At 41.6% G+C, this 22,406-nt stretch overlaps 1 protein-coding gene across 3 annotated transcripts in view; it reads right to left on the reverse strand.

Annotated features, from left to right (window-relative positions):
* Positions 1 to 21,773, reverse strand: part of spire2 (spire-type actin nucleation factor 2) — a 97,232-nt gene extending 75,459 nt beyond the window's left edge. For 2 of the 3 annotated variants that reach the window (XM_041192704.1, XM_041192703.1), the window contains exons 1-2: positions 21,384 to 21,773; positions 15,560 to 15,603 (exon numbers count right to left, since the gene is read on the reverse strand). In XM_041192704.1, the coding sequence (XP_041048638.1) occupies positions 15,560 to 15,603; positions 21,384 to 21,669 (330 nt within the window). In that variant the 5' untranslated portion in view covers positions 21,670 to 21,773. Of the gene's footprint in view, positions 1 to 13,786; positions 13,903 to 15,559; positions 15,604 to 21,383 lie in introns of those variants that run through there. The other variant, XM_041192705.1, reaches the window with a different exon arrangement.
* Between the last annotated feature and the right edge of the window lie 633 nt (positions 21,774 to 22,406).

Below are 22,406 nucleotides of genomic sequence, written 5' to 3' on the forward strand. Positions count from 1 at the left end.
GGTTCATGATTACCATGGTAACGGTAGAATCTAAATTTCTGACTCAGACTGCGAACTTGGTTTCTGTGGCCTGGATGCCACTGAAATCCACTGGACCTGCCGTGCCAACTCAGGAACAGAACTCCCTTGTAATTTGCAACTATTTCTTTCTGCCACTTCCAAGCTGTGGCTTGGCAAGCCTCCTTCCACATCAGCTTATTGACTTTGTTCAAACACTTGGCCCTGAGTTTATTGTTCTTTAGGCCTCCTACTAATGTGTCTGTAAGATTCATTTCTATGTTCACGCCATAACCACAGTGACGAGAGAGTTTCTTTCATTCGAGAAAGCAATCTGCAACTGTCACACTTGGCAACTGCTTCCTCTCCCAGGATGCAACTCTCTGTGCCATCTCATTCTTAGTCATGCCATAATATTAGCTCAGGATCTGATTAATTTCAGAATAGTTCATAGCACTGGGATCTTATGGGCAACACTGGCTAGATACCACCTCAAAAGTATCTAGCCCCATCATGGTGAGGAAAACATATCCTTGATCTTCTGCTCCTATTTTATTCACTTTCAGCCAAATATGCAACCTTCGTTCATAGATATACCAGTCCTCTTTGTTAGGGTTGAATTTCCTCCATGGTCCCAAAGCTCAATGCCATTTTTTTCAATTATGTACCATGCTGACTCACTAGCCAAAACTGAACATAATGTGCACATGGAACTGCTCAAACTTCCCCAAAATCAACTTAGGAGTTCCAAATATGTGTTCTTCAGTCCTCCATATCTCAAATGAAATGTAAAAGAAAATTCCATCCTATGCTTGTATATCTTTCTGTTTGTATTGCACTGGGTAAGCCTAACACATGCTCAACTGCAGACAGCCATTATTGAACAACTTTATTTACCCCTCTGCAAAAGACAGGGCTGCAAAGAGGGCAGTATAACAAAATGCTCAGCTCTTAAATAGACTACATAGATCATCTCTCAACTTACTACAGTCAAGGAAATACAAGCTGTTCTCATAATTAAACTCCAGTAAAATTCTGGTGAATCTGGACTACACCCTCTCCAAGGCAATATATCCTGCCTGAGGTACTGAACGCGGTACACCAAATGGGGCCTGGCCAAGGCTCCGTATGACTGATGTACTGAATACAACCGTCATACTGTAATCCTGCCTCATTAGCCTTTTTGATTACATTTTGTATCTGTGCACTAGTTTTTAGCAATTTGTGTGCAAGACCCAAATCCCATTGCTCCTCCACAGTCCCTGTCTTGCCATTAAGAAAATGTTTGTCTTTCTTTGATCCAAAACCTCAGACTTCTGCACATTGAACTCTACCTGCCACAATTTTCCCAACTCACTTTATCTATGTCCCATTCTAGCTTGCTGCTTCAATCCATACAGTTTACTGTGGCTTCTAATTTAAATGGACCATATTTGTGAAAGTGAATTGTAAGTCATTATCAAAACTCAAAGTTCAGCTAATAATTTGATACATCATCCTAAATCAATCCCTTTTTTTATAAAATGTACTCTGTGTGTGTTCTTTTCCCCTGTTCTTGCAAGGATGTACGAATGGCACAAACAATTACCTGACAAATGGCGCTGCAAGCGGGCTGCTTACTGTTATTATCTCTTCTAATTCCCAGATGTTCGAAATAATCACACTTTTGGATCCTGGTTACTAATTTAGTTGTACTAATAGATCTGGGTTGCACACTTGTTTCAGGATGACAGAGTTGATACCATAGACATAGCACATCAGTAGACAGTTCTTATGCAGAACACACTCTATTTACTTACAAAGGGACCCAGCAGCGGCACCGCTTATAACTAAAACCCTGTCTCTACATTACAGCCTCATAGGGCAGAATTTTGCCCTCGGCGTGCAGGATCGCGATCGGCAGCGCACCGCGATTTTACGTCGGAAGGCCAATTAAGGCCTACCCAGCATAAGATGTGGCTGAGGAATAAGTGCGAAGGGACGGGCGGGGGTGGGTGCTCAATATCCGCCGGCTCCAATGGCGGCCTAGCAGCCAATTCAAATGCGGCCTCGGCAGCCCTTGGAAGGCTGCCACCGAAGGATTCGGAAGTCGTGATGGAGAGCATTGCGGGTGGACATGGCAAGTGGGAGGGCAGGTTGATGGGACATTCGGCCCCACGTTTCTCCGATGAGTGCCTCACTGCCCTCCTGGAGGAGGTGGCAGTGCGGAGAGAAACGCTTGTCTCCAGGGATGGGAGGAAGAGGCCCCTTGACCTCACCAAAAAGGCCTGGGAGGAGGTGGCATCCAGGATCAGCAGCCACAATGTGGTGAGGCGCACATGGGTGCAGTGCCAGAAACACTTCAACGATCTCCTGAGATCAGGAAAGGTGAGTACCTTGTTGGCATGGGTCACTTTGCACAGCAGTTAAGAGCTTCCCATCCCTGTAGACCTCAGAGTTGTTAGAGTGTGAGTGGAAAATGTCAATGAGGCAGGAGCTGGCCAAGAGGGTGAGCCTTGGCTGCTTGGACTGAGTGCCTTGTGGCTCCTGGGTCATGAATCGGCTGAGCTCTGTGAGGTGTTGCTCAGGTGGGATTGGCCAGGCTGCAATGGCGCTGCAGGTAGAGAGTGGACTCATCAATGCTCCTCTGTTCTTTCAGGAGAAAATATCCCATAACAATGCTGAGAGGTCGCGTGCTAGGGGGACCCTCACAGCTCCTAATCCTCACTCATTACGAGCAGGAGGCCCTGGAACTGGAGAGGTGCCATGCGCCTAGGTCAAGCGGCTGCAGTGAGGTTGGGGTGCCAGGGGGAGGTAAGAGTGCAGTGCACTGAGTTGAGAATGTCAGTAATTGCAAGCATTCCAGTGTAGTATTTTGAACCTGTAATCCCCATTGATAGCGGAGAGCCGAGGGCACCACGTTGCATATCTCTATCTCATGAGGCTGCCAGGCATGTAACAATGTGATGGTTTCAACTAATGACATATCCTTGTTCTAACCTTTTAGGCTCAGCACCGGGATGAGGAGCCGGAAGGCCCACCCCTGACCCCCGAGGACCACAATGATCAGAATGCATCTGCATTGCACTGCTCTTTCAAGCAGGCATCAGCGCAGATACCAGCACCTCGGTGGGCATTAGATCGCTGGTTACTATCTTGGTGCACATTGGTGAGGGCACTTCACACTCGCTTGATGTGCAGGTGGAGGCAGAGAATGGTCAGGGCGCCAGCAGCAGGAGGACAGCTGGGGACCAGGACAAGTTACTAGTTTATGATGTGCCTCTGGAGTCGTCCATGAGGCAGCAGATGCTGGAAGTCCAGCAGGGAGTGCGGGAGGACTGGCGGAGATACACAAGGGAATGCGTGCCATGGTGTCTGTTGTGGAGGAGTCCTTGCAGAACGTGAGCAATGTGTTGACCCTCTAGGTCAAGCACACTGCCTCCTCCATGGACAGAGTGTTGACTCTCAGGGAGAGGCTCCTCCAGGAACTCAATCAGGGGTTCATGGGGATGCGCTCGGACCTACGAGCCTTCACACCAACAATTACCTCAGGTGGTCACTGCCAGTGTGGGAGATGGATTGGGCACCCGGTATCCCAGCTGGGTGCCTGTCCATCAATGGTGAGCAGGGAGGTCCAGAGCAATCTCACGTTGGCGCATGAGCTGCCTGTTGTTTCTGCAGGCTCCTCTCAGGGCGCTCTGGATGAGGGTAGCAGCTCCACCGTCCCCTGTCAGTGACTGTGGCATCCAGTGAGGCTGCTGCGACTGGGGAGATGCCAGCCGTGCCACTGGCTGCTCCCTCCCAGGCGGGGCCAGCACAGTCTCCACGGGACAGAGGATGCCCGCCAAGGTCATTAAGGCCAACAAGCCAGCAGAGTCAGCAGGTTGTCTCCAATGCCAGTGCCAGCGAGGGGGGAGCACCTAGACATAGCACCCACAAGCAAAAACTTAAAGTGCCTTAAGCACAACATGACAACATGGCCTGATCACAGGTGATATTTGGTTTCCCCATTTCAGTGTTTATTGGTGTGATGGAAAACACCTGTCAATGTTAATTTGTAGAATGTTTGCCAGGCACCAGTTAATTAAATGTGTTTTTGTGCAACTGGCCTCTGGATGCTTCATTTGTTCTGCAGGTGAAGGGTAAGCCATGATGTTACGATGGACGTGTTTCTCCTTAAACCTTCATGAAATGAAACAGAGTGTATGTTGCTGACCAAGGAACTGGTCCTGTCAGTCAGTGATCGAATATGGAGCCTGCAGTCCTGGCATGTAGTGGTGGCTCTTATTCGGGAAGCTAGCTGAAATAGCATTGGATCAAAGCGTCCCAAGTGTCCCTGACTCCCTGGTGGTTGCCCAGGTCAGCATCTATGCCCTCAGAGTTCTCCTGACCATGCTCGTCCTCGGACTCACCACTGGACTCATTGTCTGTTGCCTGTGCAGCTGCGACAAGATCTTCTTCCTCCACTGTGCCCCTCCCTTGCCAGTGCCAGATTGTAGAGAGTGCAACATGCAACCACTATCAGTGAAACATGATCTGGGGGGTACTGGAGTGCACCCCATGAACGGTCCAGTCATTGGAAGCGCATCTTGAGAAGCCCTATGGTTCTCTCTACCACCGCCCTTGTGGAGGTGTGGCTCCTGTTGTACCGCTTCTCGGCCTCTGTTCTTGGATGGCGGAGAGGCGTCATAAGCCACCTTTTGAGGGAATAGTCCATCCATTTGGGCTGGAGCACTAAAGAGCTTCAGCACCTGGGAGTGCCTCTGGATGTAAACATCGTGGGAACTGCCTGGGTACCTTGCACACACTTGTAGAATCTGCATCTTGTGATCTTACACTTTCATGGAGTGGAATCCCTTCCTGTTGACAAAGACACCCGGCTCACCTGCTGGCGCATTGTTGGCCACATGTGTGCAGTCGATTGCAACCTGGACACGGGGGAACCCAGTAATTGCTGAAAAGCCTCTGGCTCGCTCTGCCTGGCTGGCCTCATCCATTCAGCAGTGCATAAAAGTCAATGTACGCCTGAACAGAGCGTCTGTCACCAGCGTGACGCAACTGTGGACAGCTGACTGGGAGACTCCACAAAGATCCCCCACTGACTCCAGGAAATAGCTGGAGGAATAGAAGTTGAGGGCCACCGTAACCTTCAGAACCACTGGCATGGGGTGTCCACCCACAGTCGGAGCTGATCTCAGGCCGATCCTCTGACAAATGGAAGTCACTGTCTCCCTTGAGAGACGGAGCCTCCTTCGCCATTCCACCTCAGACATATTGAGGTAGCTGCATCGCCGCCTGTAAACCCTGGCAGCAGGATAGTGGCATCTGCTGCGGCCCCTTCTGCCTTGGACTTCCTGTTGGCCCTGCGCCTCTCCTCCCACAGGTCACTCCCCTGGAGGCTGAATAGGGACACCTGGCCAATGTCAACGTGCTTTATTTCACAGTCGGGCATGTTGGGCGTGCAGCCGCACACTGAGCTAAAAATTCTGGCCATGCTTTAGACTACTCACAACTAACTACAGACTACTAAGGTAGCCCATGCTATCCTATCATTGGATAATAAAATCATGCAGTCTTCTATTATAACATTCTTCTTAAAGATATATTACACATCAGATTACCACATATACTTTCAGATTCAAAATGCTGGAGCTTCAAGTGTATTTCTTGCAGTTCTCCATGTGTGGATTGATACATTGTTGCTTGACACCTGACTGCTGAAAATGTCTGTACAGTATTTCTCCCAGAAAGCACAGCCAAGTTCTGGAATTTACCATGTAGAAAGCTGCAGTAGAAAAAGTGCAATATACTGCTGTGACAGTGTAGTGAAAGCACACCTTACAATGTACTTCACGCATATACCACCTCACTGTGACACAGCATACTTGTGCACCACACTGTTCCACTAGACTGCGTGGCTATACTTAAAATATTCTGAACCTTACTTAACCGGACAGCTTTAGCTTTCAGTGGATGAGCCATGACTTATTACATTAGCTTTGTGGTTTGCATTCAGAACGCAGGACACCGTAGGGTAAAATTCCTCAGGGCTTTACTTGCTTTGCTGCTGTAATTTGAATGGAAACCTCATTTATCTGTTTAAATGGGGCGTTCTTGAAACCTTCACCAATGTTACAGTGGGGGGAACAGAAAAAGCCCCAAGGAAACTCTGCTGCATCCTTACGCAGAACCGCATCCAAGCCACCTTGTATGTTGTGAAACTAAGACTCGATGGGCTGCAATGTATTAGAATCATGCATCTCCTAACTGACGTTTTCTTCTTAATTGCCCATATTAAAATAGGAATAGTCAAGCAGATCTGTTTGAAACTGACTTTAAAGAGGAAATGTAGTAATCTGAGTGGCAGCAGGAGTTCAGATTGATAAAACTGCACCAGTGAAGTGATGAGATTTCATTTTGACTGTAGTATCTAAAGCAATTATTAAACTCTCTACTCACCACTCTTCACTAGACATTGTCAGCAGATCTTAATTTAAGAGAACATTGAACAGGAGCTGATTGATTTTAGGCAATTTCACTCATTATGAACTGTGTAATTCACATGACTGGGCCCTAATAGTCAACTGCTTGCTACATGCTAAGTGAGTCTGCAGTGCAAACATAGATTAAGAAGAGTACTGACATGGCATCAGCTGAAACTTGAGCAAATTAAAACACAGGTTATTGAATACAGACAGTCCATCAATGGTTCTTAAATGTTAGCTTAGACAATTCACTGGAGTGACTTTTGTGAAAAAATGAAAATTAACACAAATTTATTTGAAGGAATGTTAGTAGCAGATTCAGACCAGAGAATTGGATCAAATTGTCACAATTAATGGAACTGGATTCCCTGAAAGATGGGTCACACTCCTTACTCTGTTGAGCAGGACTCTCTCTCTGCTAAGACAACAAATCTCATGTCTAGTATAATTTCAGTCCACATTTGTCCAGGGAAAAATCTGTGTGTGCCACATCAACAGTCCAAGCTGAATAAGGTTCCCTTTCTCTTAGGTTTTTTAAAACATTTCTTCAATTTTCTATCACTTGAGGGAATTTACCAAATGAATCTCTCTCTCCCTGTTGGGAACTGACTACCCAATGGACAGTAGAACTCAGCAGATGAAATAGGCAAAAATAAATCCAACATGTGATTTCATTTGTGCTCTTTTTAAGGTAACAAGAGCAAACCTTGTTTGCTAGTCAAAGTTTGACGACTTAAATCTTGTTCTGTACTAGATTCTCCTCCACCAGTCACAGGAGTTGTACTACACTACTAATGAAGATGGGACTAACCTACTACTTCATTTCTCCCTCAGTTCCCCATCACAAAAATTCTTCAAAGCAATGCGGGATCCCTCATCCATTTTTACTGCCTCCTATTCTTTGCAGCCTCACGGTCTATGCCATTTTGTGTTTTGATCCTTCATCTAGGTTCTACTATACAAATAATATAGGTCTAGGCCCAGCACACCAGATCACGGTACCAGTACTTGTAGTCATTGATCAGTGCCTTTATTACTCCCCATGAATCAGCCAATGCAAACCACTCTACACTAACAGCACCAAAGGCTTTTAAATTCCAATTGTATTTATATTTTCCAACCTTACAATGAATGTGTTATTCACGTCAAAAATTCTAGTAGAAAAATGCTAAAATGTTACAAAATGTCATCAATATCTAGAGTGATTTTTGAATACTATGCACCTTGCATGTAGCTGTTAACAGAATACCACAGCAAAGCTGTGAGAACAAGACTGGGACAAGCAGTAGTCATTGATTCAACTCTCTGGCTCCTTACAAACTGTAAAGTGTTGTCTATATGCAAAGACACCATTAGTAAGAGCTGAATGAAGGGGGATGGGCTGATCTCCACTTACTGAAAGGAAACCTTCAGTGGAAGTGCTGACAGAGTGTTATTTGATATGCTTTCTCTTTATCAATAGCACATAGCTTCTGTCCGTTTAGAAAGCTGCACAGTTCAATAGTAACTCTGTTAAAAAAAACTCTAGTTCTTGCTGAATGGTCTTTTAAAAAAAATTTATAACTGTTGAAATGATCAGCAAAATAGAATGACAAAAAGGGGCTGATTTTTTCTTCAGGCTTATGAATAGAAACCTGGTGTCATTTTTTTTAAAAGAGGGTTGTCAGGCATGTTAAGTTGGATAGTCTTGAGGGTGCAGTTTTACCCAACATCTGAGTTAATAAAAAAGACAATTCTGAATTCTAATTAATGCAAAAAGTAATTGTAGGGATGACCTCTTGATTTAAGTGCTATAAAATCTCCCCTACAGGTGGTACAATCCGGTTAAAAGTTACATCCTAAAGATACTTCAGCAGCCCATGCACCTGCTTCTCAAAACTTTAAACATTTTATATTGTTTCTAATATTGGAACAAAATAGATCTCCTGCCACTTCACCTAATATTTAAAATTGGCTGCCAGTGAAAGCTGAACTCCACGTGTGACGCACTCATAATTGCAGGAATGCCGTCATTACACCTTGATATTTTCAGTATAACTCCAGTCCATAGATTCCATTGCAGATGATAGGTACTGAGCCAGATTGGTGTCTCCAGCTTAACTGCAACTCACATTCCATTGTCTTTGATAGCTGCAGTGCAAGATGGCTAAGCACTAATTAGAAACATAGAAACTAGGAGCAGGAGTAGACCATTCAGCCCTTTGAGCCTGTTCCACCATTCATTATGATCATGGCTGATCATCCGACTCAAAAGCCTGCTCCCACTTTCTTCCCATATCCTTTGATCCCTTTCGCTCCAAGAGCTATATCTAACTCCTTCTTGAAAACATACAATGTTTTGGTCTCAACTACTTTCTGTGGTAACGAATTCCACAGGCTCACCACTCTCTGGGTGAAGAAATTTCTTCTCATCCCAGTTCTAAATGGTCTACCCCATATCCTCAGACTGTGACCCCTGGTTCTGGACTCCCCACCATCGGGAATATCCTTCCTGCATCTACCCTGTCTAGTCCTGTTAGAATTTTATAGGTTTCTATGAGATCCCCCCTCATTCTTCTGAACTCCAGCGAATATAATCCTAATCGACTCAGTCTCTCCTCATATGTCAGTCCCGCCATCCCAGGAATCAGTCGGGTAAACCTTCGCTGCACTCCCTCTATAGCAAGTACATCCTTCCTCAGATAAGGAGACCAAAACTGCACACAGTATTCCAGGTGTGGTCTCACCAAGGCCCTGTACAATTGCAGCAAGACATCCCTGTTCCTGTACTCGAATCCTCTGGCTATGAAGGCCAACATACCATTTGCCTTCTTTACCGCCTGCTGTATCCGCATGCTTACCTTCAGCATTATTCAGTAATTATTGCAAACAAAAGCAGAAATAATGGAAATATCCACAATGGCTGTCAACCTCCGAGAAAGGAAGGTAGCTAAACATTTCAGGTGGGCCCTTTCACTAATTCCCACTTGAAATGATGGCCTACACTTTCTCTTGGCAGGTGATATGTGCCTAGACTGCATTTCCAACACTTTTAGTTCTTATTTCAGATTCATATTATTCAATAATTTTTCTGTTAATCTTTACCATCCGATAAAAACTTTGACAATGTTTTCTTAAAACATTTTTAATAAAGGTTGACCAGGCCAACAGAAATATAACCAATGATGATCTGATGACATTACGTTTCATTCCATGTTTCTGGCACATGGTAACAAAGTGCTACTTTGGGATTTGTACACAGAGGTGGTCACATACTGATCAGTAATAAGAGTGCTGAATTTGTAAACATTTACCTTCCCACAGCCACTGGCCCCTTTAAAATGGTTAGAGTGAAGTCAACTTAAAAAAGCTGATGCCTTTCTATGATAGGATAGTCACATTGTTCATTGTGATCACTTCAAAAGGGACACATTTAACTCTAGATTAAGATTCAGTAGTTTGCTACAGTTGGCTCTGGACAACAATCAAGTTGAACCATGAATTCTGTGCAATAACACTCATTGGGAATGACCACTTGGAATATTATGCTTTATTGAGGTTTTATTTATTTGGACTGGCTTTGCATTCTTGCCAGAGAACCATTCAATATCACAACGTCACTCATGCCATTAATGGAAACCACTTATAAGCACTATCCCTGACTAAAGAACGAAGTGAATGAAACGTTTATCAATCAATTTATCTGGTTAACTATTTAAAGTCCACAGTAACAGCCAATCATTTTGATCTGAATCTGGAACTGTCACAAACTAAAGCTCTGTTAACAGCAGTAACCTTAACAGTCAACCTTATCTTTCCAGAAAAATAGAATCCCTGGAATAAAGGGCTCATTTTTGAGAAAAGTCAATAGCAACTGGGATCTTTAAGAAAATGTAATTCCCTCAGGCTAGATCGAGGGTTTGATTGGTCAGGTACAATGACTTGTTCTAATTCTAGAAAATTGTTTACAAAATACTGAAACAAAAACAGTACAAGAGAGAAAGAAACTCAAAAAGTTAAAGATAATGCTATGTTCACACACAAAATTTGGGCACCAACTGAGAGTTTCACTGGAATTTCACTAGATATCCAAGGGCTTTATGATCAGACTGCTATGTGGAACAGAGAACAATGGCTGAAACTTTGAGTGATATTGATCAGTACACAGTCAGAAGTATTTCATGTTCCTGACCAATTTTTCCATCAAAATATTTACACAGCAAATTTGCATCCAAAAGAATGAAAACTGAATCTATATTTGATTCACAGTTTAGTGAATTTTTCAAATCCTCTCATTTCCGAATGTTGCTAGATGGTCATATATAGGTTGTCTGCTTGGATAATGTTTTGGTTCATCAACATACTATGGAAAACAGCAGCAGAGTACATGTTTGTTCCAACCCAACAAGTTCTTAACCTCTGGTTGGCCTGTAAGGATCAACTGCAAGGGCAAGGCTATGCATCTCTATGGAAGGCAGGATGTCAGGAAAATCACCCAGTGCTCATCCTGTCTAGTTCTACAAGCTGCTTATAAAGCAGCAATGGGCTCACAGGAGGCTGCCTGCCTCAGTTAGGAAAGTGTATGGAGATAGGAAAATCTAATGGAGGAAGGGCAAAAAGTAACTTTTGAACATGAAGGGGCGGTTTCTAAAAAAGAAAACTGCGCTGTTTGGAGAATATTAAAAAAAAATTCCATACTGAATTCCCACAAGGTCAACACAATGATTTTCTCAACAAGGTTCAAACAGAAAATCTGTTTGTTTTAATGTCCTAAGATATTATGCATGAAAAAGGCAGTAATAGCCAGTCACTGGCGCCAATGTTCTGATCCAAGCAATTGGATCAAAGGACAGAGAGAGGAGAGAAGGGAAAAAGACAAATGGCATGGCCCAAAGATTCTAGAAACACAAACTAGCTTCAGAGTTGGGGATAGTTTTTAATCACTATTCTACCTGAATTATGATAAGTTAACCTGATGTGGCCCACTCATTACTTTTTGTCATTAGAATGTATTTCACTGATCCAAAAGGTGAACGCCACTGATCATACCCATCAGATATGATAGGCTATGGTTGTTACAATCATCCCTGTAAGCTGGTGTTGTGAAGTATGGGCCTGGCTAAGTTGCCACAGAAAGCTCCATTTACTTGCACCATGCTGTACTACTAATCTCTCGCGGCAAAGTTAATGCAGAAAAATACTTTTGCCCACAAGTCCATCAGATGGTGGTCTGCACATAAGATCCTCGAGGCCATGCGGGAAAAGGTGGTAGACCATGTCAGATGGTTCCCTGAGCAGACTGTCAAAGTCATTTGGCAGAATGTCTCATCACCAGAACTTTCAAACAAGCAACAAGGCGTAGCTTGGCTGGTTGTGAGAAGGGCCTTCCCTGTCAGATCCTTCCTGAACCCAGAGTCTAAACCTCTCTGCATGTTGCCCTCGAAGTGACTGTGATGGGGAAGGGACAGTTGTCCACCTCCTTCTGGAATTTGCCTTAACAAAGCAGGTCTGGAAAAAGATGCAGTGGTTTTTGTCAGGGTTCATCCTGTGCAGCTCCATGGGCTGTGCTCTATGGGCTGTTCACAGGGATACACATCGAGACAAACATCAACTACAGCTGGAGGACCAGCAACTTGATGGGAAGATGCTCTTTGGTCTGAAAGTTGTTGGTCTTCCAATGCAAAGAGTTGCCCTTGATAAGTGTTGCAGACTGGCACCTTCCAAGGTCCAGGATTATGTACTGAGGGATGCACTAAAGCTTGGGGCAGCTGCCACAAGGGAGCAATGGGGAAAGGCCACTGTCTAAGATCCTGCATCCATAGTACAATGAGGGGCTGGAAACTGTGAAAAACCCCTCAGGCTGTATATTGACATGTAATGATCATTGTAAATTTTGATTGTAATTTTAAATGTAGTAACACACAGTATTGGAAGGAACTTAATTGTTTTGTACTTTGAGTAATATCAATGTTAAATGGTCATATAATATACTTGCATAAATTTTATGACCAAAATATACTTTTGGAAAAAAAATCCCAGTAAGCTGAGCATCTTAATACATAACGAGTAAACATTCTGTTTCATATTGTGCATTCACACCCAAGCATATTGACTGAAGGGAGGGGAATTCAACAATCTATTATACTGCCTTTGTGTGACACAGTAGGTGTGGCAATGAGTAGTAATGAGGCTAACTATATAATCAGAGCAAAAATAATTACAAAGTTCTCTATCCAATGAGTTTAACTGACAAATGCTGTTGCACAAGCCCAGATGGTGTTTTACTATATCCAGAAAACTGCTTTAAGTTCCAACACTTTGTTGTAATGATAACATTTTTAAATTCTACTCTAGCAAGCAATGTAAGAAATCAGATCGATGTGCCACTGTACAAAGGTTGCAATATTCCTCTATGTTGCAATAGCATTCCAACACATAATAGAAAGTCACTTCATGAGCAGCCCTTGGCCAATTATCATAATGAAACAATCACTTATAACCATTGCCTTCCAATTATGACTAAATCATTGTTTGTGCACTACTTGCGTTACAGGTATTCACAGATTAGTGAAATAGTATCCAACTACTATGCGGGGACAAATTGTTATTTCAGAATGACCTTGAATTATATTTCACCCATATATAAATGCTTTAGGACATAATAAACAAACTGCTGACTTGGCACATTTTGTCTAAATATTACATGTATATTATTTACAACGCTGAAATAGGTGTTAGAATTTGAAATGACACTGAGTTTATTCTAAGCATTAATGCTCTACCTTATCTAACTGGGAACTTAATTTGTTCTGGAGAAAACAAAAATATACAAATCTTTGAACAGTATTTCTGTTTTTTCTGAACAGTGGAATTGCATCTTGGAGTGTGCGGTATTAATTCCCAGAATTAGACTCTTTAAGGTAGCAAATTATCAACCAGTGCACTGTCCAACATTTAGAACCCAGTAGCTTGGCACAGTTCAAGATACCAACTTCAGTGTTAAGGAAAAAAAATGGCAAAACATTGCCAACAAAATTTGCAGACTGTCTGCTTGCTATTCATAATTGGTCTCTTTTAAAGTCTCTATACTAATTCATACTGTTCTCTCCAGAGCTCATATAATGATGTTAAATTACCAGCTATTTCAAGGAGTTGTTTTATCGATTTTATATACTCTTCACAAATTTGAATGTTGCACTGGTGCAGAGGTCAGTACATTTCACAATCAGGCAAAGAACTTGATGGTGACACAAAGAAGAAAATAGAGCCACCCTCCTCTCAACCAACTCAAGCAGCATCACATCCACATCAGCAGTCATCAAAAAGGAGGCAATGTTTTGGCTTACAATTATCTGCAGACTCATGGTTGCAAATTAGGATTCCTCACTCTTCATGGTTGCTTGTCACTTCTGAGCCTCTCCCCCTTCAGCCTTGGAAAGTCTGCAAGTCAGATGAGTTAGCTCTGAACCTTTCCAAAGGCTGTTAAGAATTGTTTCCCTATTCTACAATGTCCCTTTCAGTTTTACCTGAAGCGTTGAATATTTATGCAAATAACCCGAACCATGGAAACTGAGAGCTGTTAACTCATTACCACTCTGGCAAGATTTTATTTTGGTTTTTGACTTAAAGAAAAAAAGAATGAATTAATTATATACTGGTTTTTAAGACATCCCTAAGCACTACATGCCAATGAAAGACTTCTTTGTTATGTTGAAAGCATGGAAGTCAGTTTGCACACTGCCAGATCGCACAATAAGAAAAACAAACTGTAGATCTGTTCCGATTAATTTTGATTGAGGAGTGAGTGTAGCCTAGGAGACTCTGAGAACTCTCATGTTTTTCCTTGAATGGGATCTTATACTGAAAGGGCAACTGGGTCCTTGGTTTAGTGTCTTATCCAAAAGATGTCATCTCTGACAGTGGAGTGTTCCCTCTCAGTTTAGATGGGGAGTTCAAATTTCTGGCTTAAATCCATTACTCCCTAGGCTCAGAGGGAAAAGTGTTAGTATTACACCATGACTGACAGTTACTGATCTCGCTTATATCAACAGACAGAAATTAGTGCCAATAGTTCTGATCCATATACACAAGTTGACTGAGGTTCTGCTATGGTGATTGGCAGTAGGAGTGTGACAATTCATTATCCAACAACTTATGTTGGAAAATGCGCTTGTGTGGCTATCAGGAGAGTACAGAATTGGCCTGCTACATGATACCTTCATCCACATGCCTGAATAATCGTATAAAAATACACTTTCAGGTTCACTTGTGAACACTGGCTACTTGGGTGAGATACTGGAGACTGCCCAGTGCTGACAGTACTCACGTGGAGTCAGTGATTTCAGGAGGTAAGCAGTAGAGCATAGAGCAAAAACAAGAAATACACAAGTGAGATTTCCCAAGCCGCTGAAGGTCCTAGTGACTTTTAAGACATCTATTCTGCTTGAAAGATGTGCCTAATAAGTATGTCTTAAATTATTTATCAGTAGCAGTTATCAAACTATATGGTTCAGTTTCAATTGCAATCTATTCTAAATCAATGATTCTCAAACTTTCTTGTCCATGGATCACTTGGATGGGGCAAAAGGCCCTGCCGATCACCTATCGACCTTACCTCACCTACCTCTGCTTGCTAGCACAAAGAAACTCAATCAGGATTAATGTGGAGAATGGTGTTGCTTTTGATGAGACACCAGTGACATGATGTTTGGTCCCAAGCTGGATAGCTTCAGCTTTAGGTCGGGCTCCACATCCAGCCAGTTTCTCTTCTTTGTTTCCAGCCCCACAAATGTTGAGAATCCGATTGCACAGTTTTATGTTGTTGGGAAAGGCAACAGGGGCTTCAGAGCTGTGTCAGTGAGTCCCAGGATAGTTGGACCATACATGGAGCTACAGGTCTGTCGAACTTTTCTCACCCATTGAATTCGGTGATCTCACCGATTACCAGCTTCAGCAACCTGTATCTTGAACCAGCTTGCAGAACATCTGGAGGAACTCATGGACTGGAGCACGCTTTGAGAACCACTGTTCTAAGTGACTGATCCATGAAACTGAATATTTATCAAATGAACAAAATACAATATGAATCATTTGAATTATTATAATTGACAGACACATACCTGTCCTTCTGTACATAATCGAGGGGACATCTTCACCTTCAAGTCTAAAATGAGAAAATAAATAGGTTACCAAGACCAACAATTCTTAGGGGATAGATTTACCTCAAGTCAAATGAAGTTATACTTTTAATGTTTTTATCAACTTTTTACTAGATCTACAACTTTGCCTTGAGCAGGCAAGATGTTCTATTTAACTCTAGGATACATAACATTCTCAAATCTGTGCCAATCATACTCTCCTTAACCTACTGCTTTCCTGTTCTTTAAACATCTTAATGGTTGTCAAGAGTATTTGTCCTGCTCAAGCAGGAACATTTGAGGAAAATTTTAGTCCGTAATGGTTCAAATTAAGCAGAAGAGCCAAAATATGCCAGCTTTTAATTTAAAAACTGTGGTAATAAAGTAAAAAATAACAGGTTTAATTTATCTTTGTGGAAAATTTGCATTAAAAGCACAAAATCTACAAGTGTTCAAGTTGAGCACCTGTGCTGGCAATGGTTAGGAGCAAATGATTGAAATTCCAGCCAGGACATCAGCTAGATGGTTTATATCAGTTCTTAGTCAGATTTCACCTAGGGGCATTTTCGAAATAAATGGCTGCGTCCATACTTCAGGTGGAATACACTGAATATTTCAAGGTTTTACAGGTGGCAATTTAAAGAAAAATCAATTGAAATCAACAGACACAGTCTTAAACCTGTTTATCAATGTGACCCCTAAATTGCAATTAATATTTAATTTTTAGCATTTTGTAGTATGAACAGATTATGTGAAGGACTATGGAATATGATTTACATTCAACTTCTTACTCTGATTATATGCCCAGATAATAAGAAACAATCTGGTTGCAAAACATATGTTCCACAGCCCCTCTTCATATTTTCCTTATGCAGAAATAGTGGAGGATAAGGCTGGTTAAAGCACTTACTCCCAGGGCATCCTACTAATTCTCCTAATTCAAAAGTGGTCAATGACAAATACTTGCTAACTTTGAACATGTGACTGCATTTGGCCAACCACATGCAAGATTTAAGATAAGGATTTAATAATTGTTCTGAGGAGATTCAGTAGTCCAACCGCATTGACATAAGATATATTTTAAGCACTCTATTCATTAAGTTTGTGAAACATTGTAATTAGCACAGGACCAATATTTATTACTATGCAATGAATAAACATCACAATGTTTTTCCTAATGTAAAATAATGTTCCTAAGAATGTGTGATGTATTGTAGAAAACAGGTTTTGCTGGAATTAAAAATTAAAGTTGCTGACTCACATTACAATAACTGTTCCAAGTGCTTGTCAATCCAAGTATACTAACTTGGTCCAAACAAAGATTGGTTTTCACAATATTGTGATTGAATATAAAGCTGCTGTTTTAAACAGGTCCATTTAAACAAATCTAGGTGAAGGATAACTAGTAGTCAAGTGTGAGATACAGAGTTTATACATGAGAAAGCTATTTTGGCTGCAGGGTGACAGTAATGAGGTCTTCCTTACAAGTGAAATAGACTCTTCTCTTCATTTTTCTACAGTGATTACCCTAATAATTTTGTTGAAAATAAGTTTGTTTCTTATATCATTTTAATTCAGATTACAAGTACAATGTAATTCAGCATCTCATACAAGTTGTTTTTCTAAAGTCTAAACATTGTTACTTTCAAAGATGAATCATACAATTACTATAATTATTTAGAAGATTCTCCTAAATTAACTGGTAGCCACTGCGCAGAAAGATCTAGGACTCTGGCGATACCAATGCTGAACAACAGGTTAGAAGTTTGGAGTAACTGTTGCAAAGCAAGAGAAAACTGCTGATTTATGGAGGAAATTCCCTTTGCAATGCATCCTGCTCTTTTGATGTCAGGAACAGCATAGAAATCAGCCACACTTAAATCTGCTGTCTTACAATTACAATTATATTATTTGAAGACATGATCATAATTTTAAAAAATTTTAAAACCCAACTGGTTCAATAATATTATTTAGGGAAGGTACCTGCTATCTCTACCCAATCTGACCTAATTGTGACCCCATTCTCACGGTGATATTGTTGACTCCTATGTGCCCTCTGAAGTGGCCCAGGAAGTCACCTAGTCATATCATGCTGCTAGAGGTTCAAGAAGGTGGCTCACCACCACCTTCTCAGGGCAAACAGGCGCGGGCAATAATAAATGTTGTCTTTGCTAGAAATACCCCATCATGGCAATGAATTTGAGGACAAAGCTTTTAGTCATTTTACTTAATCATTAATTTACAAAAACATATCAAGACTTACACATGAATAAAGCTAAAAAAAGTTTAATCAAATTAGTTCAACCCATTACAACCTTTTATAATTGATGGACTTCATTAATACTGTCTATTAAACACAATTAAGTCATCGACAAAATTTTAACCTTACTGTGAAGAGATGGACATCCAAATGCAAACTTTTGACTGATTGTTGCTTGATCTGTTCATATACAGTGAACTGCCATCTTTAGAGAGAGACTTTATTGTGATAATTTTTCTGCTCCTGGCAAAATTTTCATTATTATAGTTTCATAGAACAGTTAAGCCCCATTTAAGTTCACAAAACAGCTCAAAGCCTGATAAACAGTCCTCTGCTAGTCTCCGCCAATTTCGTATGTGCTTGAAAATATTTCTTTGCATGTAATTTACCTTAATAGATAAGCTCTGTGCATATATGTAAATCTTTAATTAAATAAGGTGGACAGTTTGTTATTATGGTGGTGGATGTCCTCCAATGTAATTTGATATCTTTGCATGATTTACTAAATCAAACACCCCACATAAGCTATAAACAATTGATGGCAACAGCTTGTGTACAAAATAGGAATTTTTCCTGATTATAGACACCTCCCAGGTGAACTTGAAAAATGGGTGGACAATGAACTCTGACTGAGATAAAGAAGCAAGAAGCTGACTGGCTATGGTATCCATTCCTAAAGAGGATGTAGATTAATGAATTGTGGGTGAACTGGTTTTGTCACTTATGTTTCATTAAAAAAACTTCTATGTTCATACTGCAACCTTGATAATTTTACAGAATCTCTTTGTATATCTTGTTTATTCGAAGTACATGAAGTCCATATACGATTTTAAAAGAAAATACTAATTTATAAAATACAAATTATATAGACAGACACGATCAGAGGAAAGCCAAATAATATCGTTCCATTGTAAATGAACTTCTCCTTCCCCCTTAAGGTGACTAGGCAGAAATGTGAAAATCCCTTTAAGTATTAAATTCACCATGGTTAAAGCTAATTCCAACTAATACTCAATATATTCATGAGTACTGGATTCAATATTTGGCTCTGCACCACATGATAAACAATATAACTTTATTTTGTTTTAAATTCATTATCAGGAGGTGAGTGGAACAAAAACTGCTCTTAGTGCAAGCCCATGCAGCACGTGGCAGGGTAGGGATGAGTGCTGTATGATAACAACATAAATTATATTTAGAGTTCTATGCAAAATTACATTTTGATTTGTAAAGTTGCAAGGGCATAAATTGGCTGATTTTCCTCACACATTTTCAAACAATGCACCAGGTTAGCATCCAACTCGATACTTATCCGCCATTAGTACTTGAACTGGCTGCAACAGGGGTATGGCAGTGTGCCAGGCATTTTCTTTACACCCATGAATTGTTTCTACTTGGACAGAACAGTTGAGACTGGGAACTCAGCAGATCGGCAAACTCTTTAAGGTTTTGTGTGTGTGTGTGTGTGTGTGTGTGTGTGTGTGTGTGTGTGTGTGTGTGTGTGTGTGTGTGTGTGTGTGTGTGTTGGGGGGGGGGCCTTTAGAAACAAGTACAAAATTTAGAAGCCAAGTTAACTGTGCCATTCCTTCTCAGCGGTTGTCTCCTGTATGGTAATGGCAAAGACCTCAAAACAAATCATTTTAGTGCTATAAAAGCACAAAGTGCTGGAAATACTCCGCAGGTCAGGCAGCAGCTGTGGAGAGAAACAGAGTTAATGTTTCAGCCGGAGATGTCCTTTCATCAGATGCTGCCAGGCCTGCAGGGTATTCATAAGAACACAAGAAATAGGAGCAGGAGTGGACCATATGGCCCATCGAGCCTGCTCCGCCATTCAACACGATCATGGCTGATCTTGGGCTTCAACTCCATTTTCCCACCTACTCCCCATATCCCTTAATTCACTGGGACACCAAAAATCTGTCTATCCCAGCCTTAAATGTATTCACTGATGGAGCATCAACAACCCAAAGATTCACATTCGAGTGAAATAATTTCTCATCAGTCCTGATTGAGCCTTATCCTGAGATTGTGCTTTAGATTGCCCGAGTAGCAGAAACAATCTCTCAGCATCCACCCTATCAAGCCCCTTCAGAACTTTGTAGGTTTCCATGAGATTGCCTTATTCTTCTAAACTCCAGAGAATACAGGCCCAATTTACTCAGCTGCTCTTCATAGGACAACCCCCTCATCCTGGGGATCAATTTAGTGAACCTTCACTGTACCACCTCCAGTGCAAGTATATCCTTTCTTAAACGTAGATACCAAACCTGCACACAGTATTTCAGATGTGGTCTCATCAAAAATCCTGTACAATCAACTGTAGCAAGACTTCTTTATTCTTGTACTTCACTTCCCTATATGCTATTTGCTTTCCTAATTGCTTGCTGCACCTGCATGCTAACTTTCCAGCATCTTTGTTTTACTTTCAGATTTTCAGCATCAGCAGTATTTTGTATTTGTTTCATTATTAGTGTAATTTGTGAATAACTAAGCCAACAAGCTGCATTTGGCAGCAAAGAATTCTTCTGCTAAAATACTAAGTCTATCCACAACCATTTAAGTATTAGACCCATTAGTTTATGCTCACAGCCTGAAGTCCAAAACTATGCTTTATCAAGATTAACAAATAAATGAAAGGGAGCTGCAGTCCCTTTAAGGAGCTCAGGTGGTACTCAAAAATACTACAAGGACCCTATGACTAGACAATTGCTTCACAATTCCCTTCAAGACACCAAGTCCTTGTCTGGATCACAGCTTACTTCAGAACAAGTGCTAGTCTGGACAATGACTCTTCTAAAAAGCATCACTTAAAGCATTAAACCAATAACCTACATTGATGAGATTGAAACAATTTATTTCAAACATTCATGTACTACATTTTTATTGCAAAAATACTGTAGGCTAATTAAGGAAATGGTTTGTAAAACTTGACTTTTCATAAATTCACTGTCTGAAATTTGAAGAATCTATAGTTTCAAAAATTGAAACATTCTAAATAAAGCAACAACATCTGAACCGTTTGGGAATGTGGACGGCACATCCACATATTAATAGTTTATCTGTATTTAGATATCCTGAAATCTGTCATATTATAATCATTCTAGGATTGCACTAGTCTCCATGAAAATACAGGAGATTTACAATTGCAATGTTTATTAGATATTTGCGTATATATGGATAGCATTAAGAACAATGTTTTATTTTCACATGCCAGTATACATGGAGAATGGTGAGGAATTTCTGTTTCATATACAGTGGATGCATTTACTCTAACCCTGCTATAGTGCAGTGTCTCCATAAGTCACTAATTACTTACAGCCGGCCAACTGCTAGTGAAAGTATAACCCGAGCTATGCTGGAAGTTGGCCAGCTCCTCCCGAGTTGCCGGGAGTTGGCTAACTATAGTCATGGTATGGCTAGCCTTTTTGTAATTGTGGTTCTATGGGACAAGGCTAGGAATTAAATGATAAGGACTGGAAAGTTGTGGGTCGGTGTTATGTGGTTACCTGATGCTGGAAGTGGTAAAGTTAGCGGGCTGCCTCCTACCTGTAAGCGATGGCCTCTTCTCCTCCCCGCACAGGGACACGGTGCCATCCCGATGCAGTAGGATGGCTGCCAGCTCCCTGACGCGGCCAATGCGCACCTGCTCCCGGGGCCAGTCTCTGTGTAAGGAGCGGCAGCATTGGTAACAGACCGCCCAGGCTTGCTCTTCATTGATCGGCTGCTCGTAGGCTCGCAGCACCTCATCCAGGGATAAAATCTGCGGCTCCAGCGCATCGCCGGAGCCGGTTACTTGCTGCTGTGGTTCTCCTTCACTGCCCGACCTGGCCATTTCTCCTTCGGTTTCTCATTTCTACTGCCCAACGTTTCCCCAGGTTTCCATAACAGCGAATGCCAGCCCGAGTCCGCAGCTCCGGTGTCAATCAGCCGGTACCATGTGATCCAGCCCAGCCCAGCCTCCTAAAACATACAGCCAAACAGGAGGAGACATGGTCAAAGGACAATAGCAAAACAGAGAGAAACCGGGACCGCAGCTCAGATTGAAATAAAGCGCAGTTTTTGGAAAGTATCCCGCACCCTGGCTGATGGACTGGCCACAATGTTTCTTTGTTCGCCCACAGCGTTTCCGTGTGTGCCTTGCCGATATATAACTCTGTAAACAGAAGCGGCAGCATCTTTACACTGCACGGCAAAATACATTGCAACACCCAAGCAGTGAACGTGAAAAGTCTCTGTATTGCACTTGGCGAGAATGACCCCACACTGCTAAGATCAGACTCCCTCCATTCCAGCAGCCTTTCTCCGCAGCCTGCGTATCTATTACACCTACATCTGCAGGATATACCTCTTATCTTCAGTTCCTAAACAAGGATGATTAATATGGCACAATAGACAAAATACGACCTAATTATTTGATAGTTCTGTTTGGCTCATTTATTATTTTGTATTTTGGGTCGTGAAAGACTTTTTTGTAATTTCTAATCTTGTAATTTGAGAGGTTCGGGCAAATTGTAGAACACTGTACCCATTGCTTCTGGAAATAAGATTAAAAAATTATTTATTTTAAGA

The sequence above is a fragment of the Carcharodon carcharias genome, chromosome 7, assembly GCF_017639515.1.
Source record: "Carcharodon carcharias isolate sCarCar2 chromosome 7, sCarCar2.pri, whole genome shotgun sequence".
NCBI lineage: Eukaryota > Metazoa > Chordata > Chondrichthyes > Lamniformes > Lamnidae > Carcharodon > Carcharodon carcharias.